Source organism: Peromyscus californicus, unplaced genomic scaffold, assembly GCF_007827085.1.
Source record: "Peromyscus californicus insignis strain IS unplaced genomic scaffold, ASM782708v3 Scaffold_10__1_contigs__length_136768540, whole genome shotgun sequence".
In the NCBI taxonomy this organism is placed as follows: domain Eukaryota; kingdom Metazoa; phylum Chordata; class Mammalia; order Rodentia; family Cricetidae; genus Peromyscus; species Peromyscus californicus.
The window spans coordinates 15,661,948-15,687,705 of NW_026294391.1; the positions used below are offsets into that span (position 1 = coordinate 15,661,948).

The window sequence follows — 25,758 nt, forward strand, 5'->3', positions numbered from 1 at the left end:
AAAAGGCATGATAGAAAGAAGTTTCTCACATACAAAGGAAGTGATCTTTTCAAAAAGGAAAGAAATACGGGCACAGCAAACAGACATGAACAAATCAACAGACTTCTCTTCTAGAATTGTCTCTATGGTGTTTAATGGTTGAGACAAAACTTACAATGCTAGCTGATGTTTTCTAGATGCTTAGAGAGGAAGTATTGAGATGGTGATTTTATAGTCAAGGAGAACACAGCAATGCAAAGGGTGGTAAGAAGTTTAAAATTGACATGCATTGATAAAATGGTACCAGAATCTTAGGATAAGTTATGCTATGTGTATATTATAATGTCACTAAAACTATATAAATAGGCACATCTAAAACCATTAGATGAATCAATATTGACTAATAAGAATATACATGAAACCATTTTGTGGATGCAAGGGAAGTGAACTCATAGTGAGAAGATAGCCCTATCATGGTGTGTGGGTTTGAGTCTCCATATTTATTTTTCCCCTTTTTATTAACTAATTTCCATGGCATAAGCTAAGTACATATTTAACAGCTTGGGTTTATGTATACAGTACATTTACTAAGCTATGTACAGAGTTAAGTTCCTATTAAGTCAAATGACAAAGCATGTGAAAAGGAGATTCAAATGCATCCTGGGGGCAGCTTCAGCAAAGCGTGTTTGGAAGCTTGACTTTCCATTTATTTACATTATGGAGTTTTTTTTCCTATGGATGGGACTTTTGCAGCCTCATCAGGGACTGGGAAAGTCACAGGAGCGGAAAGAAGGCCCCAGAGCAAACAGTCCTTTCAATCATTTCACTGAGTGCTTATTGATGTTTCTTTCTCCCTGACAACTAAAAGGCACCAGATGCTCATGCCCTCTTTGCTATAAGCACTGACAAGAGTTTGCACTTGGCAGCTGGAGGCCTGATTAAATGGGGTCTGCACGGAAATTGCCACCTCTTGGGCTAGGGAGAGGTGGAGGTGGTATGAGGCGCTCCCTCAGACCTCCTCATTTCCTGGCTCACTCTGATCCATAATCTCTGGAAATGCACACATCAACACATGAAGCAGAAGCAGGTAGTCAGCATTTTGTCTTCCCAAGAGACTCTGAGACTCTGCATTTCTTCTTATGATATCAAAATGCTTTGTGATTCTTGTTGATTGGCATGTAAGGTTAAGGAACCAAGGAGTGGGGGAAGGAAGTGGGTCTAGAGAGGGAAATAGCAAGTCACTGGTATTATAATGGGAAAATGGGGAAAACGGAGTGGGGGATTTAACTGGGGATTGGATAAGAGAGAGCAATACAAATGGAATGGAGGGAAGAGGGATAATTAACACTAGGGATGTTTAAAAAAACACAGAAATTATATTATTTTATGTCCCAGACAGTGACATCATCAGTTGACATGTCAGCACAGATGGTGGAACTCTTTCAAGGCCTCACCCCTAGATGAAGAGCTACAAACATCTAAGACTGCTGAAAAAGAAAGAATCAGTCTTCACCGGGAATGAGCCCCTAACTGGTTATCCAATACCAAATGGACAATCCTAAAAATATATAAATACAAGCAGCACTAAAGGGACTAAATGGCTGTATTTATAATTTTTTTTTTTTTTTGGTTTTTTCGAGACAGGGTTTCTCTGTGTAGCTTTGCGCCTTTCCTGGGACTCACTTGGTAGCCCAGGCTGGCCTCGAACTCACAGAGATCCGCCTGGCTCTGCCTCCCGAGTGCTGGGATTAAAGGCTTTATTTATAATTTTTTATTTCTTAATTTTATTTTATGTGCTGTGAGTATTTTGCCTGCATGTATGTCTGTGCACCATGGATATGCCTGTGGAGGCCAGAAGATGATGTTGGATCCTATGGAACTGGAGTTACTGATTGTTGTGGGGTATCTGTATAATGTGTGAAGACATACTGCTGTGGTTGGTATAATAAAAAGTTGAATGTCCAATAGCTAGGCAGGAGGTATAGGTGGGATTTCCAGGGAGAGAGAGGAAGAGGAGGGGAATCTAGACACAGGGGAGATGCCAGGAGACACAGAGAGGAAACAGGAGGTGCAAGATGGAAGAAAGGTCATGTCACATAACAGAACATAGATTAATAAAATATGGGTTAATTTAAGTTATAAGAGCTAGTTAAAAAACAAGCCTAACCTAAAGGCCAAGCTTTCCTAATTAATAATATGTCTCTGTGTCGTTATTTGGGAGCTGGCTGGCGGGACAGAGAAAGACTTGTTATAACTGATGGTTGTAAGCTGTGATGTTGGTGTTGAGCATTGAACCTGGGTCCTCTAGATGAGCAGCCTGTGCTCTTCTTACCTGCTAAGCTATTTCTCCAGCCCAAGGTTGTATTTATCTAACGCTCTCTAGGCCTCCTTCTTTCCCCCACCCCTTAGGATCTTAACTAGATTTCTCATTGATAGCCATTCTGACTAGGATGAGGTGATATCAGAAAGCAGTTTTAATTTACATTTCCCTGATGGCTAGGGATACTGAACACTTTAAAATATTGGCCATTTGTGGGCTTTTAAAAAGCTGTGTATTAGCCGGGCAGCGGTGGCACATGCCTTGAACCCCAGCACTTGGGAGGCAGAGCCAGGCGGATCTCTGTGAGTTCAAGGCCAGCCTGGTCTACAGAGCGAGATCCAGGACAGGCTCCATAGCTACACAGAGAAACCCTGTCTCGAAAAAACAAAACAAAACAAAACAAAAGGAAAAAAAAGCTGTGTTTTCAACTCATTGCCTCATTTGTTGATTGGCAGTTTATAGTACGTATTCATGTAAGGATCATAAAGAAAATTAAAAGAAATAAAAATAGAAAAAAATTAAATAAAATTGGAGATAATAATTTAAAAGAGAAACCTGACAAAAAGCATTGGAGAGACTGCAGGGAAAAATAAATCCATTATTAACTGCTGGTGGCAGTTCAAATTGATAAAGCCATTACAGAATGAGTTTGGAGCCTCCCCCCAAAACAATTAAAATAGAATTACCATATGACCCAACTATTGCACTCCTGGGCATGGTATTTTCATCATCATGTTTATTGCTGATTTTTTTTTATCATAACAAAGAAGTGAAACCAACTTAGTTGTCCATCAGCAGATGAATAAACAATGAAAATCTGGCACATATATAAAATGGAATGCTACTCAGCTATAAAGAAAAATTAAATGTAAAATTTGCAGGGAGCCGGGCGGTGGTGGTGCACGCCTTTAATCCCAGCACTCGGGAGGCAGAGCCAGGCGGATCTCTGTGAGTTCGAGGCCAGCCTGGACTACCAAGTGAGTTCCAGGAAAGGCGCAAAGCTACACAGAGAAACCCTGTCTCGAAAAACCAAAAAAAAAAAAAAAAAATTTGCAGGGAAATGAATGGATTTTAAATGTATAATATTAAGGTCACACAATCTTCAAAAGAAAAAACTTGCATATTCTTCCTTATATGCAAGTCCTAGCTTATACTATATATATGTTATATATATGATATACATTTATATATTACATATGTGTGTGTTTATAAACAAATGTACATGTGGGTACAGTATATATGCATGTAGAAAGAGATCAAGAAAGGATAGATATTAGGTGATGAGGAAGGACAGCATGAAGGTAAAGGACACATGAGTTGTGAAAGAGCATATAAAGTTAATTGTATACACAGTCTTAACTCTGTTGTGACTTTTTTTGTGGTAGGTAGATAAGTGCATAAAATGTAACTAATAGTGGAAGTGTAATTGATAGTGAGATTCCCCAACCTCAGAATGACAATTCTAGCCATATAAAAGTTCAGTGAGATATATAGATTTCGAGTCTGGCTAATCTCATTGCACACTGGTGGCCCTGTTTGTAGAGGTTTAGGAGGTGTGGCCTTGCTGGAGGAAGTATGTCACTGGGGGATGGGCTTTGAGAATTCAAAGCCTTGCCCCACCTCCAGTTCACTCTCTTTGCTTCATGCTTTTGTTTGAGATGTGATCTCTCAGCTTCCTGCTTCTGCTACCATGCCATCATGGATTCTGATCCCTCTGGAACCACAAATAAAAAGGAACTCTTTCTCCTATAGCTCACTTTTTGTCATGGTATTTTATCACATCAAAATAAAAGTAACTAATAAATGTACCCACTGCTGAGTTCATCAGGCTCCAGTGAATGGTCACAAAGACAGCACTGATTAATCTCAGTGGAACAAAAAACCCCAACAAAATAGATATTCTTCAATGTGTGAGAGAGATTTGTGGAGAAGAGGAGAGGTTGTCAGGTATGATGGGGAATTGGGGAATGAGAACAGTCAGTCAGTATGCATTGTGAACATGTGCAAGAAGAAGAAATTTGATGAAAACTAAAATAAAGTAAAATACACACCTGCACGCCTATGTTTATTGCAGCCTTACTTACTACAGCCAAAAACTTCAGTGCCTGTCAACTGATAAGGAATAATGAACAGGTAATGAAATGTAGTATACAGACACCAAGGAATAGCTTCCAGCATAAAAGGATGACATTCCATAATCTGTGAGAACAGGAATGAAACCGGAGAATATTATGTCTAATAAACCACATACAGAAAGGCAAATGATACATAATCACACAATATGGGTAACAGTTAATGAAGCTACACTATATAGGAAGGGAGGTTACGTGCTATTATGCAAAGTAGGAGTCATTATGAGAACCACAAAGCAAGTAACTGAATAATGTACACAGAAGAAATGAAAAAGGGCTCAAAGTGGAACACAGATAAAACATAAACACTAGAGAAAGCATTTATAGATAAATTATGAACAAAAAGTGTATATGATACACAGGGGCCATCAAGATGGCTTATCATGTAAAGGCACCAGCTATCAAGCCTGTCAACCTGATTTTAATTCACAGGAACCACATCTTAGAAGGAGAGAACCAAATCATGAAAATTGTCCTCTGGCTTCTACACATATGCCATGGAACATACATGCCCACAGATACACACACACACACACACACACACACACACACACTATATATATATATATATATATATATATATATATATATATATATATATATATATATAATTTTTAAAAAATTGAAGAAGCCACTTTGGGCAGGAGAGATGGCTCAGCAATTAAGAGCACTTACTACTCTTTTAGAGCACTGAATTCAGTTCCCAGCATCCACACTGTCACTACTGTCTATAACTCCAGCTCCCCTGGAGCCAATGAACTCTACTGACCTCCATGGGTATCTGGATATACATGCACATACACACAGACCTACACAAATACACATAATAGAAAATAAAAACAAACTTAAAAAAAGACACAAAGGAAAAGAGTTGGATCACCATACTAATATCAGAGGAAATAATATTTAAGTTCAAGTAATTTATAGGAAATAGAAGAATTTCATATAACAATAAAGTGATTAATTCATCAAGAAGATATAACAGTTATAAACCTATATTCACCAATAAAAAAGTCCCTGAAATACTAAGCATAACTGACAGACTACAAGAGAGAAATAGACAGCAATGCAATAAGTGCTTATTATTAAAGTACTCTGTTTTCAATAGTAGATATAACATATACACAGAGGACTTGAACAAAATTATAAATCAATTATACTTCAGATATATGGAACATTCTCTGGGATAAACTTCTAGGTCACTAAATAATTTTGCCAATAATGGAATTTAAACAAACTCTTAAATAGCCAAGACATCAAAATGGAAATCACAATAAAAATGAGAAATTATTATGTGGTGGTCTGAATGAGAATGGTCCCCATAGGCTCATATATTTTTATACTTGGTCCTCAGTTGGTGAAACTGATGGGGATGGATTAGAAGTCATTCCCTTGTTGGAGGAGGTGAGTCACTGGGGCACAGGCTTTAAAGTTTCAAAAAGCTCATGCAGTTCCCATTCAGTAACCCCTGAATCCTGCTTGTGGATTAAGATGAACTCTCAGCTATTGCTCCAGATCCATGTCTGCCTGTATGCTTTCTTGTTTCCCACCATGACAGTCATGGACTCTAAACCTCTGAAACTGTGAGCCCTAAATAAACTCTATCTTCTCTAAGTTGCTTTGGTCATGGTGTTTTATCACAGAAACAGGAAAGTAACTAAGACACTTAGAGATAAATGAAAATGAAACACAACATACTAAAATTTCTGAGCTGCAGTGGAGCAATATTAGTGGAAAGTTTATAGCAGTATATACCAATATTTAAAAGCAGAAAGATTTTCAAAATAACCTAACAATGAAAGGATGGTAAATGGTGCTGGTTGCGGTGTGCGGTGCTGGTTACTGCGTGGAAAGGTCATGGTCACAACAGAACCCAGTATCAGTATTCAGAGCTTTATTAGGAGGAAAAAAGGGGGAGAGAGGGGACCAGGCCTGGTGAGAGAGAAAGATGGTGGGGTGGGGGAAGAGGGGAGCAGAGCAGAGCAGGGAGCAGAGAGCAGAAAGCAGAGAGAAGAGAGCAGAGAAGGCATTGGGTCTGCATCCAGCTTTTAAGGCACAGATTGTGTGACCACACCACGCATACGTAGTTGCCAGTGCCCCCTGATGATGTAAGACACAAGACCCCAAACTGCATACGTGCAGGAGTGAGGACAGGGTCCTAACAAACAATGCAGCTCAAGAAATTCTAAAGATAAAATTAAACTAAAACCAAGGCTGACAAGAAGAAAATAATAAATATTAGAGTAGAGTTAGATAAAATGGATAATAGTAAAACATTAGAAATAATAAATGCCAAATTTATTTCTTTAAAGACTTAGAAGATTGACAGTTGATAAAAAATACTAAAATCAAAATTTGGGATATTATTACTGATACTACAGAAATAACATTGATTAAAGGAGAGTCATTACTACAATTCACTGTAGGCTCCACCCTCAATTTCAGATAACTTTGACTAATATTTAAATGAGTAAATTTCTGGAAATGCACCAAGTCTTTTAAAGACAACACCCAACATCTAAATACACATATAATGAGGAGACTGAATTAGTAGTCAGAGACCGTGCAGCAAAGACAAATTGGGGCTCATTTGGTTTCACTGTTGAAATTTTCAAATCTTGTTTTGAGACAGGCCCTCTCTATGTATCCCAGGCTGGCCTGGGTCTCATGATGCTCTGCCACTCAAGTGCTGGAATTGCAGGTGTGCACAATTCTTTCTGGCTTAATTTTGCCAAATATTTAAAGTACTCAAACTCTTAGTGATAAAAATCTGTAAGGAGAAATACTCAGAAGTGGAAAACTAAAATCATTTACCTTAACATTAGGAACAAGGAAAAGATCCATGATGTCAACATTGTGATGGAAGTACTAGGCAGATCAATATCAGATAAGAAAAATAGTAAATGGGATTCAAATTGAAAGGAAAAATAAATCTATGTATACTCACAAAGTACAAAATCTTACAAGTAGAAAATCATAAGTAATTGTGAAAATTAATAAATGAATGTATAAACTTATACTAATGTAACACAGATCTAAGGGTATAGTCTGAGACTAGATTCCTCACCAGTAAACTAGAACACCATACTTCTTATCATTTGCAGATGCAATATCCCATTTAATATCTCAGTTGGAAGATAAGACAGTGATGAATAAACAGCACTTTAGCATTGTGCTAATTTTACACAGCAAGAAATGGAATAAAGCAAGATTTCTAACAACAACTTGGAATTATAAAGGTATCCAATAAACCTCTGCTGAAAAGTATACTTTCTCTTACATTCCTGGTTCCATCCAAGAAGTTAATTCAGCTTTTGCTATTGTGACCTCCCTACTGTGACTGGCAAATCAATATTAGGAGTGTACTGAGGGTATAATCTAACAGAGTGACATTTATGCACTTTCAGATAATGCAAAATTTTGAAATATAAGTGAACTAACATTTCCCTTGAAAATGATACCTTATAAATTTTAAATATAATTAACCTTAAGGTATATCAAATGCTCATGGAAGATGACTAAAAACAAAAATTATTTTAAGTATTAATGCAAAAAATTTAAAATAGGATATAAAATTTTTAATTGAAAATTTCAAAAGCTTGCCTTCCTCCCTCCCTTCCTTTCTCCCTCCCTCCCTCCCTCCCTCCCTCCTGTCCTTCCTTTCTCTGGCTCCTACAATCTTTCCACCCTGTCTTCCACAATGATCCAAGCCTTGGGAGGAGGGGTGCAATATAAATGCCTCATTGAAGCCTGTGCATTCTGTAGTCTCCTATTCTCAGCACCCTGACCAGTTGTTGGTCTCTATTGTAGGAGCCAAAAGTGGGAATTACGGAAAAAAAATGAGCAGTTTCTGCACACAGCAGGGTAGTTTTACATATGAATTCAGAAAGGTTAATTACCCAATACTAAGTGGTCAGTCCTAAAATCATATACAAGTAAGTAATACTAAATGGACCAACAGGTTGTGTTTATATGTTTATTCATGTATACACAATAATACTTTTTTTGTTTTTGGTTTTTTTTTCAAGACAGGGTTTCTCTGTGTAGCTCTGGCTGTCCTGGAACTCACTCTGTAGACCAGGCTGGCCTCGAAATCACAAAGATCCTCCTGCCTCTGCCTCCTGAGTGCTGGGATTAAAGGTGTGCACCACCACACTTGGCTTACACAATAATAATTAAAGAAAAAGAGGCCATGAATTTGCGAGGGAGTCTGGAAAACATGGGGGTTATATAATATTTTAATTAAAAATAAAATTTTAAAAATGTGTGGGTTGTGATCAGACATTACAGATACCTTGACAGTGGCCTTAAAAATTAGTGGAATTTTGGAAGTTTTTCCTTAAATAAGGAAAAATAGTAAAAGGCAAAGATTTATATGATCTGAAGAATAACCAGAGTAGGAAATGAGCTACCTAGAGTAGAAATGAATCATAACTAAATAGCCATCTAGCAGCACACACATGTCATTTCTTAAGATGCTTGCTATATGAGCTCTAAGAGGTATAGGATAATTTTCTTATCAATATTATAATAAAAATCGAGCAATCAACGAAGCATTTATAATGCCTATCATATCCCAGACCACGCTCAGAACTGGTTATGTAAGGCTATAAAATCATGGTTCCTGCTCTTTAAATACTAAAAAAATAAGTTTTTAAAAAGTAAAGCATAAGCCTGTAAGTGCTGGTCTCTGTGTGAGTGAGGGACTCTGTTGGAGAGAAGCCAGTTGAACACAAATATAAAAAGTTCTCAAACAAGAAACCAAGAGAGCTCATGCTTTCCCTGTTTCGACAGAGCTCACCTGTCCTGGCATTTCACTGGGGATTGAGATCACGCCCTTGATTATATCAGTAACAGTCACTGCCTGCCTGAAAATTCTTCAGTCCTGTATTCAATGATCTGTGAGGCCCCCTTCTTGATTGTGAAGTAGCAGAGTGATACGAAGGCACACACAAACACAGACCAGAAGGCTCTAATCCAAGAGCATAGATGAAACACAAAACCCTCCACAAGGCACAGGCAGTTAGGCTCATTGACGTCTAGTTCTATCCTGGTCACACAAGATAGTTCATCCTGGTCACACAGCCAGCAACACTTTCAAATTGGTTCTAGGAGAAATGCTGGGCCTATCTTCTGTCCAATGACATATGGGCATAAGTGATGTGTATTATCTGGAGCACAGTGTGAGATAGCCCATTGCAACTATTTCTCTCTTCATTTCTCAAGTACACAGTTTTTAGGAGAGTCGAATGTAGTCATCACATGGGTTGTAGGGAAACTAGGTATCTCCATTTTCTGCTTGGAGGAGAGATGTTCAGAAAAGCCTCCTGACAGGAAACATCCTTAGGAGTGTTTGTGTGAGTAAAAAGCACACAGCATCCAGTCTTTTTTACTCTCACTAATGCATACTCCTGAGAGTCAAAATAAGACTAGGAATGATGCAGCAGTCTATCTTTAATAATATATTGCAGATTATTATAAAGGACCAAAAAAGGGTCACTATTATTTTTCAAGCAAAGAGCATGTATCATCATGAATAATCAAATCACCTCTCTACTGAGTGGTATGTTTGAGGTTCTGCTGAGTAAATAGATAGCTCTGAAATATGTCAGGCTGGATATGAGCTCTTATCTCATTGTCAAGCAGGTGGGCAAACAGGCAAACACATTAACTGCACTAAAAACTGATGATGGCTGTGGCAGGACGGAAAGACAGGCAACTCCAGGAACAGGGACAGAAACACAACGGAGAGACATTAATAATGCTCTGAAGGGTAAGGAAGCTATTAACTGTCTGATGCTGACACCTACCTTTGAGCACATTGTATAAGTAAACCATTACCAGTATAGAGCCTGGGACCAGCTGGGCCTTTTTGTTTTGTTTGGTTTGGTTTTGATGTCACAACCTAGATGCGAGCCCTGGCTTTGCTACTTACTAATTTGCCACTTACTTAGTTTTTCTTTCTTTCTTTCTTTCTTTCTTTCTTTCTTTCTTTCTTTCTTTCTTTCTTTCTTTCTTTCTTTCTTCCTTCCTTCCTTCCTTCCTTTCTTTCTTTCCTTCCTTCCTTCTTTTCTTCCTTCCTTCCTTCTTTTCTTTCTTCCTCCTTCTTTCCTTCCTTTCTTTTTTTGTCTTGTTTTTCAGAGTTAAAGGCATGAGCCACCACTGCCCAGCTCCCATTTAGTTTCTTAAATTCTTTCCTTCAGTTCCTTATCTGAAAGAGAGGGATTTCAAGAACTACATTGAAAGTCTTAGGGAAATTACAGAAGCAAAAGGCCTGATGACTACAGTAAGGAATAGTTTCTATCAGTAAGGAATAGGACTATCAGTTTCTTTTATGTGTGTGTGTGTGTGTGTGTGTGTGTGTGTGTGTGTGTGTGTGTACATTAAAAAAGGGGACTGTGTTATGGGAGGAAAATATCTTGAAGGAGGAGTTAGAGGAGAAATGGAGAGGATAATGAAATGCATATGATGAGAAAGCAAAGGGAGGCATTTAGGGGAAAGGGTCCAGGAAGAGTGGGGTAAATGAAAATTCATATATCTATGCCCATATGTTAGTGTGGCTCCCAGACTTCAGCAGAGAAATTTCTTTGTGTTGTTGACAGTGGTTAACACAGAAACTCACAATGGGTCCAAGTACAGAGAATAAATGTGTACGGCAGAGCCACAAATCTGCCATCTACATTAGCACCTTGCTAAAAGCTCAGGGGCTGACCACTGAGGAAGAAAGTGGCAGAAAGATGGTAAGAGCCACAGGCCAGGTGGGACTGGAGTTACATGGTCTTTTCTGGATATGACAGGACCAGTAAACTCGTGAACTCACAGCACTTGTAGCTGTCTGAACAAAATCAAGCCAGTCAACATTCCAGCATGGGCTGGGTGGCAGGCTCCAGAGGTCCAACCCCTAACTGAATGGCTCTTGACAGCTGATGCCTTTTAGGGGGAGGGAGAGCCAGTTTTCTTTAAGGGTGTAAGCTAAGCACACTCATCAGATGGCCCCCACCCATGAGCATACATGAAACACAAGTTGGACTCAGTGGGCTATCATTTTCAAAAAGAGGACATGAAGCTGGGGGTAGGGAGGTGGAGATGGATCTGTTAAGAGCCAGGGGGAGGAATGGGGAGTGAATATGGTTAAAATACACTGAATAATAATAATAATAATAATAATAATAATAATAATAATAACAATAATAATAATAATAATAAAAATAAGCCAGGTGGTGGCACATGCCTTTAATCCCTCGGGGAGGCAGAGGCAGGCAGATCTCTGTGAGTTCAAGGCCAGCCTGGGCTACCAAGCGAGTTCCAGGACAGCCAGAGCTGTTACACAGAGAAACCCTGTCTCGAAAAATCCCACCCATCCCACCCTCCACAAAACAACAACAACAAAAACCAAAACAAAATACATTGTCTTAAATTCTCAAAGCATTAATAAAAATGTTTTTAAAAGAAGTAGACAGGGAGATAGATTGGGAAGTGGGGAGCAGGGACAAACAAGAACAAAATATAATGACATACACACATGAAAAAGTCCCAATGAAACCCACTGTGTGGCATGCTAACTTGAAAGTTAATTTAAAATAAAAATAAAGGACATCATGGAGATGTCTACCTGTGCCCACAATGTGAAATTCTAAATAGTAAGAACTTTTTCAGCATTGTCCCTATGATGGTCACTAGTCCTGCACAACTCCTGGCAACCAGTCAGTGTTAGTATTCATTAAAGCTTGTAGGGGAAATTGGAACCAAGCTTCAGCCTCTTCCATTTAAAAATTGAAAATGTCTGACTAGGAGGTCCGTTGTCACAGTGATATTCAGTATTTCTATAGCAACTGATTTATTTTTCCATCAAAGTCCTTTATGCGGAAAGTTCCATTTGCTAGATTGTGACCATTACCGTGGTGTTTTTACATTTACACCCTCCATCTTGCGCGTGTATGCCCCTGTGTGGAAGTCAGTGGACAACCTGGGGGAGTCAACCCTCTCCTTCCACTATGTGGGACCTAGGTACCCAACTCAGGCCATCAGACTTGGCAGCAAGTACCCCTATCTGCTGAGCCATAGCACCAATACAATTACCATATTTGTTATGTGCATCTTTAAACTGCATATTCATAGGGATCAGCTAAATATGGTTGTTTACAGAAGATTGGATGACACAGACAAGACACATATCATTTTATACCCAGTAGACTTGACATCATATTAGAAAGTTTTGACTATAATAAATATCATTTAGCAACAAATGAAGGGTCAGTTTTGTAAAAATAATTGAGTGTTGTCAGAAAAGTATTATCTGATTTTTGTTAAATTTCACTGTGTGGTTTTATTTTATTGAGTATTTTTTCCTGAATATACAAAAAGCCAGACAATGGACTGTCTCGCTCAGCAATGATGAACGATAGGCTGGGAAGATGGCTCCCTTAGGAAAGTACTGTGCAAGTGTGAGAACCTAGGTTTGAAACCTCAGAACCCAGGTAAAGGCAAGTGTGGTAGCTTGCATCTGTAATCCCAGATTATACCGAAAAGACATTATCTTAAGCAAGGCTGAGGGTAAGGATGTGCTGTGGGATGGTCTGTACGTCAAATTGCTCTGATTCGTCAATAAATAAAACACTGATTGGCCAGTAGCTAGGCAGGAAGTATAGGCAGGACTAACAGAGAGGAGAAAAGAAAGAACAGGAAGGCAGAAGGAGTCACTGCCAGCTGCCACCATGATAAGCAGCATGTGAAGATGCCGGTAAGCCATGAGCTATGTGGCAAGGTATAGATTTATAGAAATGGATTAATTTAAGCTATAAGAACAGTTAGCAAGAAGCCTGCCATGGCCATACAGTTTGTAAGCAATATAAGTCTCTGTGTTTACTTGGTTGGGTCTGAGCAGCTGTGGGACTGGCAAGTGACAGAGATTTGTCCTGACTGTGGGCAAGGCAGGAAAACTCTAGCTACAAGGATGAATACCTAAGGCTGTCTGTTCTCTGACCTGCACAAACACGCCATGGCACATGCACACCTACATCCATACACATGAACACATTCACACATAGACACAAGATATTATTTATTTCAATTGTTTACTTTAGAAAAATTCATACATTAGTACTGTATCACATTATTTCTACCTCTCCTCTTTTTCTGCTTCCTCTCAAATTAATAATCTCTTCTTCATTATTGTTACACACATACATATACATATACATACACATATACACAGAAGCCTACTGAATCTATATATACTGTTGCTTATATGTGTATGTGTTTAGAGATGACCGTTTGGGATTGGCTAATCCATCAGAGTGGCTCATCCCTGGAGAAAACTGAATCTCCCTCTCTCAGATGCTCATGATTTCCTGAAAGTCTTCATTTAGGTGTGATGCCTTGTGAGATTTGCCTCATCTAAGCTGAAGAGTTGACTGGTGTTGTCATGGTCTTGTTTAGGCAACATACTGTTGAGATTTCCTAGGTACACCTTCCCTGTCATGTCTAGAGGACAGTGGCTCACATCAGATGGTCTGGTCTTTTATGCTCTTTCTGCCCCTGCTTCCATGATTTCCCTTGAGTCCTAGGTGTAGAAATTGTGTTGTAGATATATCAATTGGGTTTGGGCATCCCACGGTCTGTTGGTCTCTGCATTTTGATCAGTTGTGAATCTTTGTAATAGTCTCTGTTGCAAAAGGAAACTTCTTTGACGATGGGTATTGGCTATGCTTATCTGTGGCAATAAGAATAAATACTTAGAAATATTTAGAATTTATATTGGTTTGTGTAAATGGCAGTAAAATGTTCTACTCTAGGGTCTATGACCTCCCTAGTCAAGGGTAGTTGTCTATGTTTATAGTACCAAGAATGAATTCCTTTCCATTGAGTGGGCCTTAAATCCAGCTAGCCTGAAAACCAACAGCTGCTGGTTACCTCCAAGATATTAGTGCCACCATTTCACTACTGGGGATATCACCCCAGTCATTGTTGTGGTTTGTAGCCTCTACAGCTAGGTGAAACTACTGACTGCTTTTCTCCTTTGGCGGCTTGAGAACTAGTCCTCAGGAAGGAGGCCTCTAGAGCCAGCCCTCCAGGCTCTTAAGACACGTAATCCTTTTATTGTGTATATATGTACATCATGTAGAGTGGGGACCCACATGGCAAGATGGACTTGTGGGGGTTAGAGGACAACCCTGTGGAATCTCTTCTCCTTTACATGGGTTCTGGGGATCGCACTCAGGTTGTCAGGCTTGTACAGTGTGTGCCCCACCACTGAGCCAGCTCGCCAGCTCAAATGTATTTAAAAAAAAAAAAACCTCTTAAATTATGCACCCATGAAGCTAAATATTGTGGGTCTCTTGTTAAGTGAGAAAATTCTAGTACTTTATATTTCCCCATATATATATATATATATATATATATATATATATATATATATATATATGACATTTCAATAAAGGATAGAACTCTGAATATAGGAAAAAATTCAGTGGGGGTCATTTATCAGGTTGTGAGAGATGGTAAAACCATGGTAGAATTGTATAAGGAAGTATTTTGGGATGCTGTAGCTACTCTATATCTTGATTGTGATGGTAGTAACATAAATCTATATATGTGTTTAAAGATCATAGATTTAATCCTAAAATATGTTGACTAGACCTTAAAAACTTAAAAGTTAAAATAACTGTTTTGAGGATAACTGATCATTTTCTGATTGGATTTGACGTCTGCCCACTGGAAGAAACTCATGTCTGATGTCTGGCTTAAACGGATGGCTGTGGAGGTCACAGGACCCCAGGGAGAAATCTACTACTATTAATTTGCTAAATGGGTGTATAGTCAAGCTACCTTCTAAATCCTTATATCTATCCCCATAGATTAGTGCTGCTCTTGGCCTTGGGCAGGAAGCTTCTTTTTGCAGTGTGTGATGGTGAATGCAGAGACTCATAACTGGTCAAAATCGTGAGAATAAGTAACTGTTGAGTGCTTACCCTTATAAGGGACCTCTATATAACCTCTTCCAAGGCCCAGGAAACATTGTGGAAGACCAGGCAGAAAATGGGTAAAAGCTGGAAGATGGAGAAGAACACTATGAAACCGTGTTTTCTGGATATGATATGGCTTTTGCAATCATGTACACAGTAGCTATGGTTGCTTACACAAGGTGGAGCTCTTCAACATTCTATCATGGATAGGTGAAGGGCTTGTGAGGCCCCCACCCCTGCCTGGCTGAGGAGCTATTGGCAGTTAATAGTTGCTAGAGGAGGAAGAGTAACTGTCTTCTGTGATAGAGCCACTAGTAAATTGTCCATGCTTCAGTAAATAACCTACCCATGGTATACGAGCAGCTCTAATAAACACACACACACACACACACACACACACACACACACACACACACACACACACTTGAGGAGGACTAGTTGGGAAGAGTGAAGGAGTAGGAGGGGGATAAGAGAAGGGATCATGAGAAGGGAAAAAGATCGTTTTGTTTTGCTTTGTTTTGGGTTCTTTTGGTTGTTTTTCTGGGTTTTTACATTTTCTCATTTATTTATTTTGTTTTGTGTGTGCCTATGTGCATGTGTGTATCTGTGTTGGTGCACATGTGAGTGTGAGAGCATCAGAGGACAACCTGCAGTAGTATGTTCTCTCCTTCCACCATGTGAGTCCCAGACTGCCAGACTTGGCTGCAAGACCTTTCCCTACTGAGGCATCTCATGGGCCTCTGTTTTGTTTTTGAGGTTCTCATGAAGCCCAGGCTGGCCTCAAACTCGTGAACTTCCCGCCTTCCTCTCTCAAGGGTTAGGATTACAGACATGTACCACCCCATTTGACTGGAAGAAGATATCTTAATGGAGGGATGAGGAAGGAGAAAGAGAGGGTAATGGAATTTACATGGCTTCCAAGCATGGGCTGGCTATTAAGAGGAAAGGGAGCCAGCCAGAGGGAAGCGGCAGGACAGGAAAAGCGTTGGGAGAGGGAGGTGGATAAGAACAAGTATGTATGAAAATGCCGTAATGAACCCATCATGCTGTATACTAACTTAATTTTTAATTTCAAAAGGGCCAGAAAGATGGCTCAGGGATTAAAAACACTAGCCATGAAAGTCTGACAACCCTAGTTTGATACCTAGAAAAGGCGGAAGGAGAGAACTGACTCCACAAAATTGTCCTCTGACCTCCATGTGTGTGTCAGGGTATGAGTGTGCCCATACAAATCATACACACAACACACACTAGTAATAATAAATAAGATAAAATACATGAGTAATTGTCAAAGAACAAAATGCACTAATAAAAATTAGTAAATTAAAAAGAAGGTTATTTTCTGTTTATTTAAAAGTAAAAGCATGTCCTTGCTACCTGGTTTTTATTATAGACCCAAGCTGCAAATTGGTTAAAATGCTGACCCACGGGTGACTGATTAAACAAAGTGTGCCACATCTGTGCATTGATGTGTCATCCAGGAAAAAGAAAAAGAAAAATGATGAGTGAAATCATTCAAACAATGAAAAAAAGACTGATTATCTATCTCGGTGTAGTAGTTTATGCCTTTAATCTCAGCAGTTTGGAGTCTGAGACAGAAAGACCACCCCTTCAAAACCAGGACTACTTAGCAAGATTATATCTTGTTTTGTTTTTTGTAAATCACTATGTATTGGCCAAAGGAAGAAATACATATGATGAGGATGTAAGAAAAGAGGAAGGAACCCTGGTGGGAGTATAAAGTGGTACAGATACTTTGCAAATCAGTATGCTGGTTCCTCAAAGAATTCAATTGAATCACATAGGACCAGCTACACCACTCCTGGGTATTGACCTTAAGGACTTGACATCCTGACAGAGATGTTTGCACATGTTCATTATTTATTTCATTGTTTACTGCTGTTTGATATGCACCAGGAGAGGAGCAGACAAAAAAAGTTTGCTATATACACATACATACAATGGACTTTTACTCAGCCATAAAGAAGAACGAAATGGTGATATTTGTAAGACAACGGTTGAAACTGGAGATCATTAGGTTAAACAAAATAAGACAAAGAAAAACAAATACTTCAGTTTTCTGTCATATGCAAAGCCTAAATTTACATGTTTATGTACATATATGCAAATGAGAGTGAAGAAGGGATTATGAGAAGGAAGGTGCCAGAAGGGAGGGATGAAGGTAGAACAAGAGCGGACATGAAAGGAGGAAGAAGTATTTCAGGAGGAAGGAGAAAGCAAGAGGGAGGAGGGGAGCAGGTAACGGGGGTGGGGGGGGGTGGGGGGGTGGGGGGAGGCGGGGAGGGGCAGGCAATAACAATTAGTGAAAAAGAGGCCATGGATCTGAAGAAAAGTGGGGCGGGGCGTATATGAGAGGGTGTGGAGGGAGGAAAGGGAAGGGAGAAATGTAATTATACTATAATCTCAAAAATTAAAAAATGATTGAAATATTAAAAGAAAAAAGACCAAAAAACAATGGCATAAGCTGTGCCAATGAAGCTCTGAACCCCATTACTTTGCATGGTAATTCAAGACAATTTAAAAATTCTAGGAAAGCACTTACTGTTTGAATTTATTCCCATAAATGACAGGAAATGTAATGTAATCTCTTGTGATAGAGAGCTGGTAACTGTGCCTAGGATGGAGGAAAGGTAGAGAAAAGCAACAAAGGGAGACAGTTATAACAGAGCAGGAAGAAATTCGATGACGAATAATATAACAATTGGGCTGGTGAGATGGCTCAGCGGGCTGACTAAAGATGCTTGCCTCCAAGCCTGAAAGCCAGAATTCAATCCTCAGGTCCCACAGAATGGAGGGAAAAATCCCCACTCCTGAGGGTTGTTCTTTGGCCTCTGTTAGCATACTGCAGCATAGGTGCACCCCCACGAAACAAATGTAACAAAAATATTCTAAAAGAATGCAATGGTTATCTTAATTAATTAATTAATTCTAGTACCAGTTACACCCATAAGTAAAAATCTATCAAATTGTACAATTTTAGTATGTGTACTTTATGCTAATCACACATAAAAATAACAAGGAGAAGATGTGCTAGTTTACCCATCAGATTGCTAATGTATTATACACTTAATGTTTAGGGAAGATGAAGATGTGATAAAAACATACTATCCATTCACTGCTGGTGATGCTTTACAAAGAAAGGACACAACTATTCAAGGAAATAAGCCTGGACATTTGCATCATGATTTATATGTACCAAGCCATCCAAATCACTAATTCTGTGATTAGAAATACAGATAAGTAGACAAGTACACAAATGTGTATGGAATGTTGCTTTTAAAAGTGAGCAACTATGTTTAAGCAGTGGGGTTATACTATAATAAATTATGGTGTGACTATACAGCATATATAATATTATAAACTAAAAACTCTATGTGTGCCTCAAGAGCTGCATGTCATACTGATGATAGGACTAAAATTTGGCCATAGACAGAATAGTTTCTAATCACTGAAACCTCTGAGTCTGTTCATTTTGGCTTTCAGCTCCTCAAACATCTATTTGTAGGCAACCTTTTCCCTTTTCCACTGCATAACTCCCATTAAGCAGTAAGGTTTCAGCCCAATGTTGACTTATTTATTTAGATATACCCTTCCTGATTACACTAAATTAATCTGATATCGCTCACTTCATGCTTGGATGCCTCATGCATGGTTCTGCTAATCAGAGCCAGCATCTTTTACACTAAGCTTTTTGAAAATGCTAAGCTTTTAAACTGTTTTTGCTAACAGACTGGGATCTCACTCTCAAAACTCCAATGAGTTTGGATCAATGCCTAACACATAATAGATGTTATATAACTATGGCTCTTGCATAGATAAAATTTCTGGTCCAGAGCTATTGTTGTCACTAATATTTAATTTTGGACTACTTTATAATAACTAATTTAATCCCTCCCATAGGAAATTACCTGACAAGTATAGTCTCCATGATTTCATAGATAGCAGTGGTTCAGCAACATCCCAAGGATTTTAATCTCATATATGGTAGAATCTGGAACTGAGCCAAAAAATATCTCCCTTTGGAGTCCATGCTTTTAAAACCTGTATATGACTCTTTCCTCTAGATAAATGACCAGAAAGCACTATAGGAATCAGTTTTTGTGGCTTAGCAGAAAAAGCCTAGAGCCTAAGCCCTGTTCCCACTTACTTCTCTAGGAAAACTAGATGGGAGTTGAGGCCCTCGGCTGTACATTGTTAGTTGGCTCTATCTATCGTGCTATGCAGAGTTGAATTGTCCTTGTGGAGTGAAACAATGGTTCATTTACGTAAAGACAAGGGGAAATGGCACCTTTTCCTCAATCCACTGGTGTGGCAGCATTAAATATACCCCAAATTGCTTTACCAAGTAGGAAGTGGAATTACATTCTCGTATGTACTATCAAAATTGGAAAGAAATTACCCAAATTTTCAATATACATACAGAATCACAAATATGGTAATAAATGAATAAATATATAATAAATAAATCCTAAGTCAAGGGGACCTTCTGTAATGGTTCAGGGAACATAGGGAAAGATGGGGGCATAAAGAATGTAAGAGCCAGAGGATCAGAGAATTTGCTGTGAGATTGTGTCTCTAATTAATGTCAGAAGCACACCCATAAAGTTTCACCAACATGACAGCCTAAACAAGTGTTGAACAAGGATGACACCAATGAACAAGGTGAACTGGACTGGGAAAAACCCATGAATTCTCAACCCTACACAAAAAACTACTGGCAACTACGAAAAGCTGGGAACAGAAGAAATAGTATTCCCTGAGGAAGAGACACCAACTGGTTGTCCAGTGCTGAACAGTCAGCTCTGAAAACATACATACAAGTAACATTATAGAGAAGGAACAGTTTCTATTTAGGAATATATACCTATTATGAATATACATATATGCGTGCAATAACAACTTGTAAAACAGAGTCCTGAATTGGAAGGACAGTAGGGAAGGACATATGGGACAGTTTTGAGGGAGGAAAAGAAAGGGAGAAATGTTGTAATTATATTGTTATCACAAAAATAAAATAAAAGGAAATAAAAAACTGGAAAATGACTAGTATGAAGTGGTAACTTCCACGTAGACTGACAGCAAGCTGGACAGACAATGCAAGAGAGATCAGGTTTTTCTGTACAGAACAAGTCAGAGGACTGGGATAGTCAATAACCTCATCAAGGGCTTGGAACTGACACAAACTGGCCCCAAATTCATGTGCCCAGCTCTGATATCAGTGACTTTCTCCCCAGCAGTCATCTCCTTTCTCCACAGATGCAGGAGTCTGGGCCTCACTGGGTGACGTTCCCCTGGCACTCCTGTTGCCAGTGACACACTGCCCCGCCACGGAGTTCATTCACTAGATAAAGCCATATCCGATTCCACAAACTCCACCAAAAAGCTGGCAGATGTCCGAGTCTACCAGCCCCACGGGGTCATTCCCCAGTAGGATTATAAACTCAGACTGTCAAGTACACGTTTCATCCCTTCTAGCCAAACAAGTACAAAGTATCCATTTGCCTTTTAAGAAATAAGAGCGCCTGGGAGCGGCTGGAGCCATGGCCCAGCAGTTAGGAGCACTTGCTGCTCTTCCAGAAGAACCAAGTTAGGTTGCCAGCACCCACATCAGGCAGATCGCGACCACCTACAACTCGGTTCCAGGGGATCCCACGCCCTCTGCTACGCATGCACACAAATTAAAACACATCTTTAGAAAACCACATGTAAACATCTTTTCCATCACGTATTCCTTCAACATGCACTTATTAAATGCCACTCTCACCTGCTGCTGCTTGAAACACACTTAGAGGCAAAGCCTGTGCTTACTATGCAGTCAAGGCTTTTCATTGCATTCACACAACCCTCTGAAGCCAGTACTTGAGTTACATCCACTTTAAAGGGGGGTGGGGTGGGGGTGGGGAGCCAGGCTCTGAGCAAGTTCACGCTTCAGATGACACAAGAAAAGCAGAATGCCTAGCTGTGGGGCCTCCCCTGGGGGAGTAAGGACTGACTCATTACTCTTTGGGGCAGGCCAAAATCAACTTGAGCGAGGAAGATGCCTGGGAGCAAGCAGGTGGAACTCAGACAGTGCAGAATGGAGGGGAGGCATTTCAGGCAGAGGAATCTGAGCAAAAAGAAGGAGCGGACAGAGGTCAGAGTGGGCACCCGGGGAACAGGGCAAGGCAGGTGTGCTGGCTCGCTGGCCTAGAAAGCCGAGATCCAACTGCACTGTACCATCTCTCTGCTCCCCATTCCCATCCATTGTCTGAAGCCTGCCAGTGGTCTCCCTTCAAATGCCTTTCTGTCTCTCAGTCCCCATGGCAACAGCCTTAAAGCTCACTTTCATCCAGCTGCTTCTTATTCTAATTGCTTCCTCTGTGGCCTGCCAGGAAGTATTCTGGCCCTCTGTGAGGCTGCGCAAATCTAGGTCTGATCTTCTCACTGCCCCGCTTAATTGCCCAGGCCAACACGTCCAGGCTCTGCGCCTCTCGAGCACTGCGAGCTGCCTCTGCACGCCCATCTCCTCCCCTCACCCACCGCTTTGGTCATTAAGTCTATTATTCAGGTCCCTCATGGGCCCACGAATTAATTAGCCACACAGAAACGCCTTCTGAAACCCGGGCGGGAGAATGAATGTGCTGCGTAAGCCAAGACAGCCAAGGAGGGCTGGGGTCAGCTGACCCCTTGCAAGACTATGCTCCGCCGCGCCCCTCCCCCACCCCGCTCAGCCCGCCTTCGGGGAGAATGGAAGGGCCTGCTGTTTGCCAAAACCTATGAACCAATAGGATAACGTGTGCACCTGCCTAAAGAATACCGAGATTCTTCTCTCCTGCGCACAGGACAAATCCCCGCCAACCCTTAGCTGTCTTATCTACCCTTGTGGGACCCAAAATGCAGCCCGCTCCTTTTCCTTTCGGCGAGCGGAAGTTCCTGTGCGGGAGCGTCCCACTTCCTCTTGGGTGTTCGGCGTGTGCGTGGCAGGAGAGGCGGGGCCAACGCTGCTCCGGTTTCTCGCGCGCTTGGCGCTGCGGCCAGTGCGGGCGGCGACTGCTTGCGCAAGTCTGCTTGCTCGGGGAAGGGCTTTGTGGCCGAAACGACCGGTTCCTTGCTACAAAGACTCCGCTGGCGTTTGCGCTTCGGCGGCTCTCCCCGCGTAAGATAATCACTTTACTCCGACGCTGCCGATCGCCTTCTCCAGAACTGCTGCAGGCTTTGAGCGCTTGGCAGGAGCCATGCCTCGGGGACGGAAGAGTCGGCGCCGCCGGAACGCAAAGGCTGCAGAGGAGAATCGCAACAATCGCAAGATCCAGGCCTCAGAGGCCTCTAAGACCCCGATGGCGGCTTCTGTGGTCCCGAGCACACCCGAAGACTACCTGAGCGGCCCTGAGGAAGACACAAGCACTCCGGAGAAGGCCTCCACTACCCCTGAAGAAGCTTCAAGCACTGCCCGAGTGCAAAAGCCTATTACCCGGAGCAATTTCCAGGGCACCAAGAAAAGTCTGCTCATGTCCATATTAGCCCTCATCTTCATCATGGGCAACAGCGCCAAGGAGGCCCTGGTGTGGAAAGTCCTGGGGAAGTTAGGGATGCAGCCTGGGAGGCAGCACAGCATCTTTGGCGATCCGAAGAAGGTCGTTACAGAAGAGTTTGTTCGCAGAGGGTATCTGCTTTATAAGCCAGTGCCCCGCAGCAGTCCGGTGGAGTATGAGTTCTTCTGGGGCCCTCGAGCACACGTGGAGTCCAGCAAGCTGAAAGTCATGCATTTTGTGGCAAGAGTTCGGAACCGATGCTCCAAAGACTGGCCATGTAACTATGACTGGGATTCGGATGATGATGCAGAGGTTGAGGCTATACTCAATTCGGGTGCTAGGGGTTATTCCACTCCATAGAGAGATCCCAGGCAGACCCTTAGGAGTGGAAAAGAGAATCCAAAGTACTCCATGGAGTAGATAGGCAGGGTCCTAAAATCAAAATGATGTGGAGGGTGGGGAGGGCACTGTATTTGGTATTTGTGATCAGTGCTAATTGTTAAAGTGCGAAATAGTGTTTGCTTTAGATGTTGTAATCTTGTATTCATTTTATAACACTGTTGATTAAGAACCACAATATGTTTAAATTTATAATTGAGAAGATGTTTATGTTCTTTTTCATGTCATTGACATTTGCTACAACAGCTGTGCAAACCTTATTAAATGAAGGCCTTCTGTCATGTTGTGGGATGTACAGATTTGTACCATGGAGAGGGGCTGTTCTTTGAAAGTTTGGAATAACCAGTACAACGTGAGTGAGGGAAAATAACAGGCTCGTTCTGTCTTACCTTTGTGTCTGATGTCTTGTAAAGAAACATCTGTGCAAATAGCATAAATAAAAGCAGAGTAAATAGTCTGTTTTCTTCATTTATTGTCCACCTGTTAAGTGAGGTTCAAGTTTACATTCTAGGAACAGTCCTTAGCAGATAGCAAGCACCTATTTTCCAAGAAACTTCTACACTGTGTAGGAGGGGAAAAGGAGGAAATGCAGCAAGTGTTGTAGAGATTGAGAATTAAGAGGTAAGGAGAAGGTAGACAAGCTGATGACATCACCTGAGGGGATAGACCAGGAAAAGAGGGTGTCATAGGATGCCTGGGAAACCAAGGAACACTTGGAGAATGTAGAAGAGATGAGGAAGGGCCATCAATTATGATAATATATACCAATATATTATTTGGTATAGGGTGTGTCATTGGAATCTTAATGCACCTTGACAGAAAAGCCATTGGCAAAGATTGGAACCCTTTCTAGAATGTGATTAAAATAGAAGATAACCAGGAATTGTCTTGAGAGAAGGATAGCAGGAAGAAAATAAGTAGCTGTGGGGACCCTCAAAGTGAAAAGGAGGAGATGATGAGAAAATTTTTGATGCTATGTCAATCTGAGTTCTAAAGGTAATATTGGGGTGAGAGTAAATCTGCAGTCACTGAAGGCAACACAGAAATTTAAAGAATAAGAAATTCCTCAATGAACTGATCAGGTGCTGTTACAGCTTACAATAAGGCAGTGATAATAAAATCATGAATAGCCATGATGACCCTGGGACACTTAGAAAAAAAGCCCTGAAACATCTGGCCTTCAGCATGTGGGAGGAGCCTGAGAGAAGATTAAACCTGTAAGTTCACAGCAAGGACACTTACAAGTTTCTCAGGTGTAACACTTTCTTGCACTGTACAGTGCTCAAAATGTTCAGTGTGTGTGTGTGTGTGTGTGTGTGTGTGTGTGTGTGTGTGTGTGTGTGTGTCTGTGTGTCTGTGTGTGGGTTTTCGGGGTCAAGGTAATGTTGGGATTTCCTTTTGAGGTAAGGTGGTGACTGCAGGTATGGAGATACAGTAGCCTGCTCCCCATTCTCCTTGCTACCTGGCTGAGAACATGTAGGAGAACTCTCCAGCTTTAGAGCTGACCACATTTACCACAAGGAAGGTACTAAGAAAGCAGACTGCACTCTCCTTCTGGGGAACACGAAGGACAGGTGCCTGACCCAGGCATGCCACACAAACCACAGAGACCAAGATGCATTAGGCCCGCCTCCACTCCAATTTCACCTGGCCCCTAGCTGAGTACAAGGCCCAGTCACTGGGTGCAGGGCAGGGTGGCAGACCATTTCCTGCAAAGCACAGACCCACAGCCAGCAGTGTGCAGGCTAAGAAGACTTCATCCGGAAGCAGAGCCCATGAAGTAAGTAAGCTTCAGCGGCTCCCAACACATATGGTGAGCACCTTCTATGGTGCAGGAAGGGCCCGAGAAGCCCGGCACAGACAGTCAGGAGGCTTGTCACTTGCCCCTGAAGGTACATGTGGGTCAGTCTCCCTAAAGAGGTGGGTGGCCAGGGAAACCTGGGAAGGTCAGCAGTAGGCTTTCTGGGCCAGAGCCACTGAAGGGGCGGGCCTGAGACAAGATCCTGGGTCCCTCTCCACACTCCCAGAGTTAATTTCTCTAGGCCACCCCGCCATCTGTTAAGGCTTGCCAGTGCACACTCACAGGGTCTCTGCCCTCCAAGGAGATGTGAAGGTTCAGCCCCCTGCCATCAGTCCCATGGAAGGGGAGGCCCACTTGATCTCCTTGCACGGAGGCTCCTCTTAGCAGTCGTTCACCCCAGCAAAGTCAGCTAGGAAGTAGGAGAGCCTGTGGCAGAGGTTTCTTCAGCACTTCTGCATGCCAGAGGAGGGACACATTTTGTCCCTCCCAGCCCATGATGACCAATGAACCAGTTTTACAGAAGTGCCAGCTAGCTCAGGGCTGGATGTGATTTATGATCATCTAAAACCTGCCCGAGTCTGTGACGGCTCCCTTGGGCACAAGATCCAAACGCCTAATGTGGTTATTGCTG

At 41.3% G+C, this 25,758-nt stretch overlaps 2 protein-coding genes across 6 annotated transcripts in view; one reads left to right on the forward strand and one right to left on the reverse strand.

Moving 5' to 3' along the window:
- The window catches only part of Foxr2 (forkhead box R2), an 89,412-nt gene extending 67,153 nt beyond the window's left edge, over positions 1 to 22,259 (reverse strand). For 2 of the 5 annotated variants that reach the window (XM_052753390.1, XM_052753302.1), the window contains exons 1-2: positions 19,325 to 22,259; positions 17,959 to 18,030 (exon numbers count right to left, since the gene is read on the reverse strand). The gene's annotated coding sequence lies outside the window, so the exon portion shown is untranslated. Of the gene's footprint in view, positions 1 to 15,401; positions 15,480 to 17,958; positions 18,031 to 19,324 lie in introns of all 5 variants that reach the window. The other 3 variants (XM_052753471.1, XM_052753542.1, XM_052753629.1) reach the window with 3 other exon arrangements.
- A 169-nt stretch (positions 22,260 to 22,428) lies between these two features.
- Mageh1 (MAGE family member H1) lies at positions 22,429 to 23,783 on the forward strand. Its single transcript, XM_052753752.1, has one exon. The coding sequence runs from the start codon at positions 22,631 to 22,633 to the stop codon at positions 23,285 to 23,287; it is 657 nt and encodes a 218-aa protein (XP_052609712.1). The 5' UTR covers positions 22,429 to 22,630; the 3' UTR covers positions 23,288 to 23,783.
- Positions 23,784 to 25,758: the final 1,975 nt, after the last annotated feature.

Coding starts and splice junctions, on each gene's coding strand:
- Mageh1 (XM_052753752.1), top strand. CDS start 22,631: ATGCCTCGGGGACGGAAGAGTCGGCGCCGCCGGAACGCAAAGGCTGCA.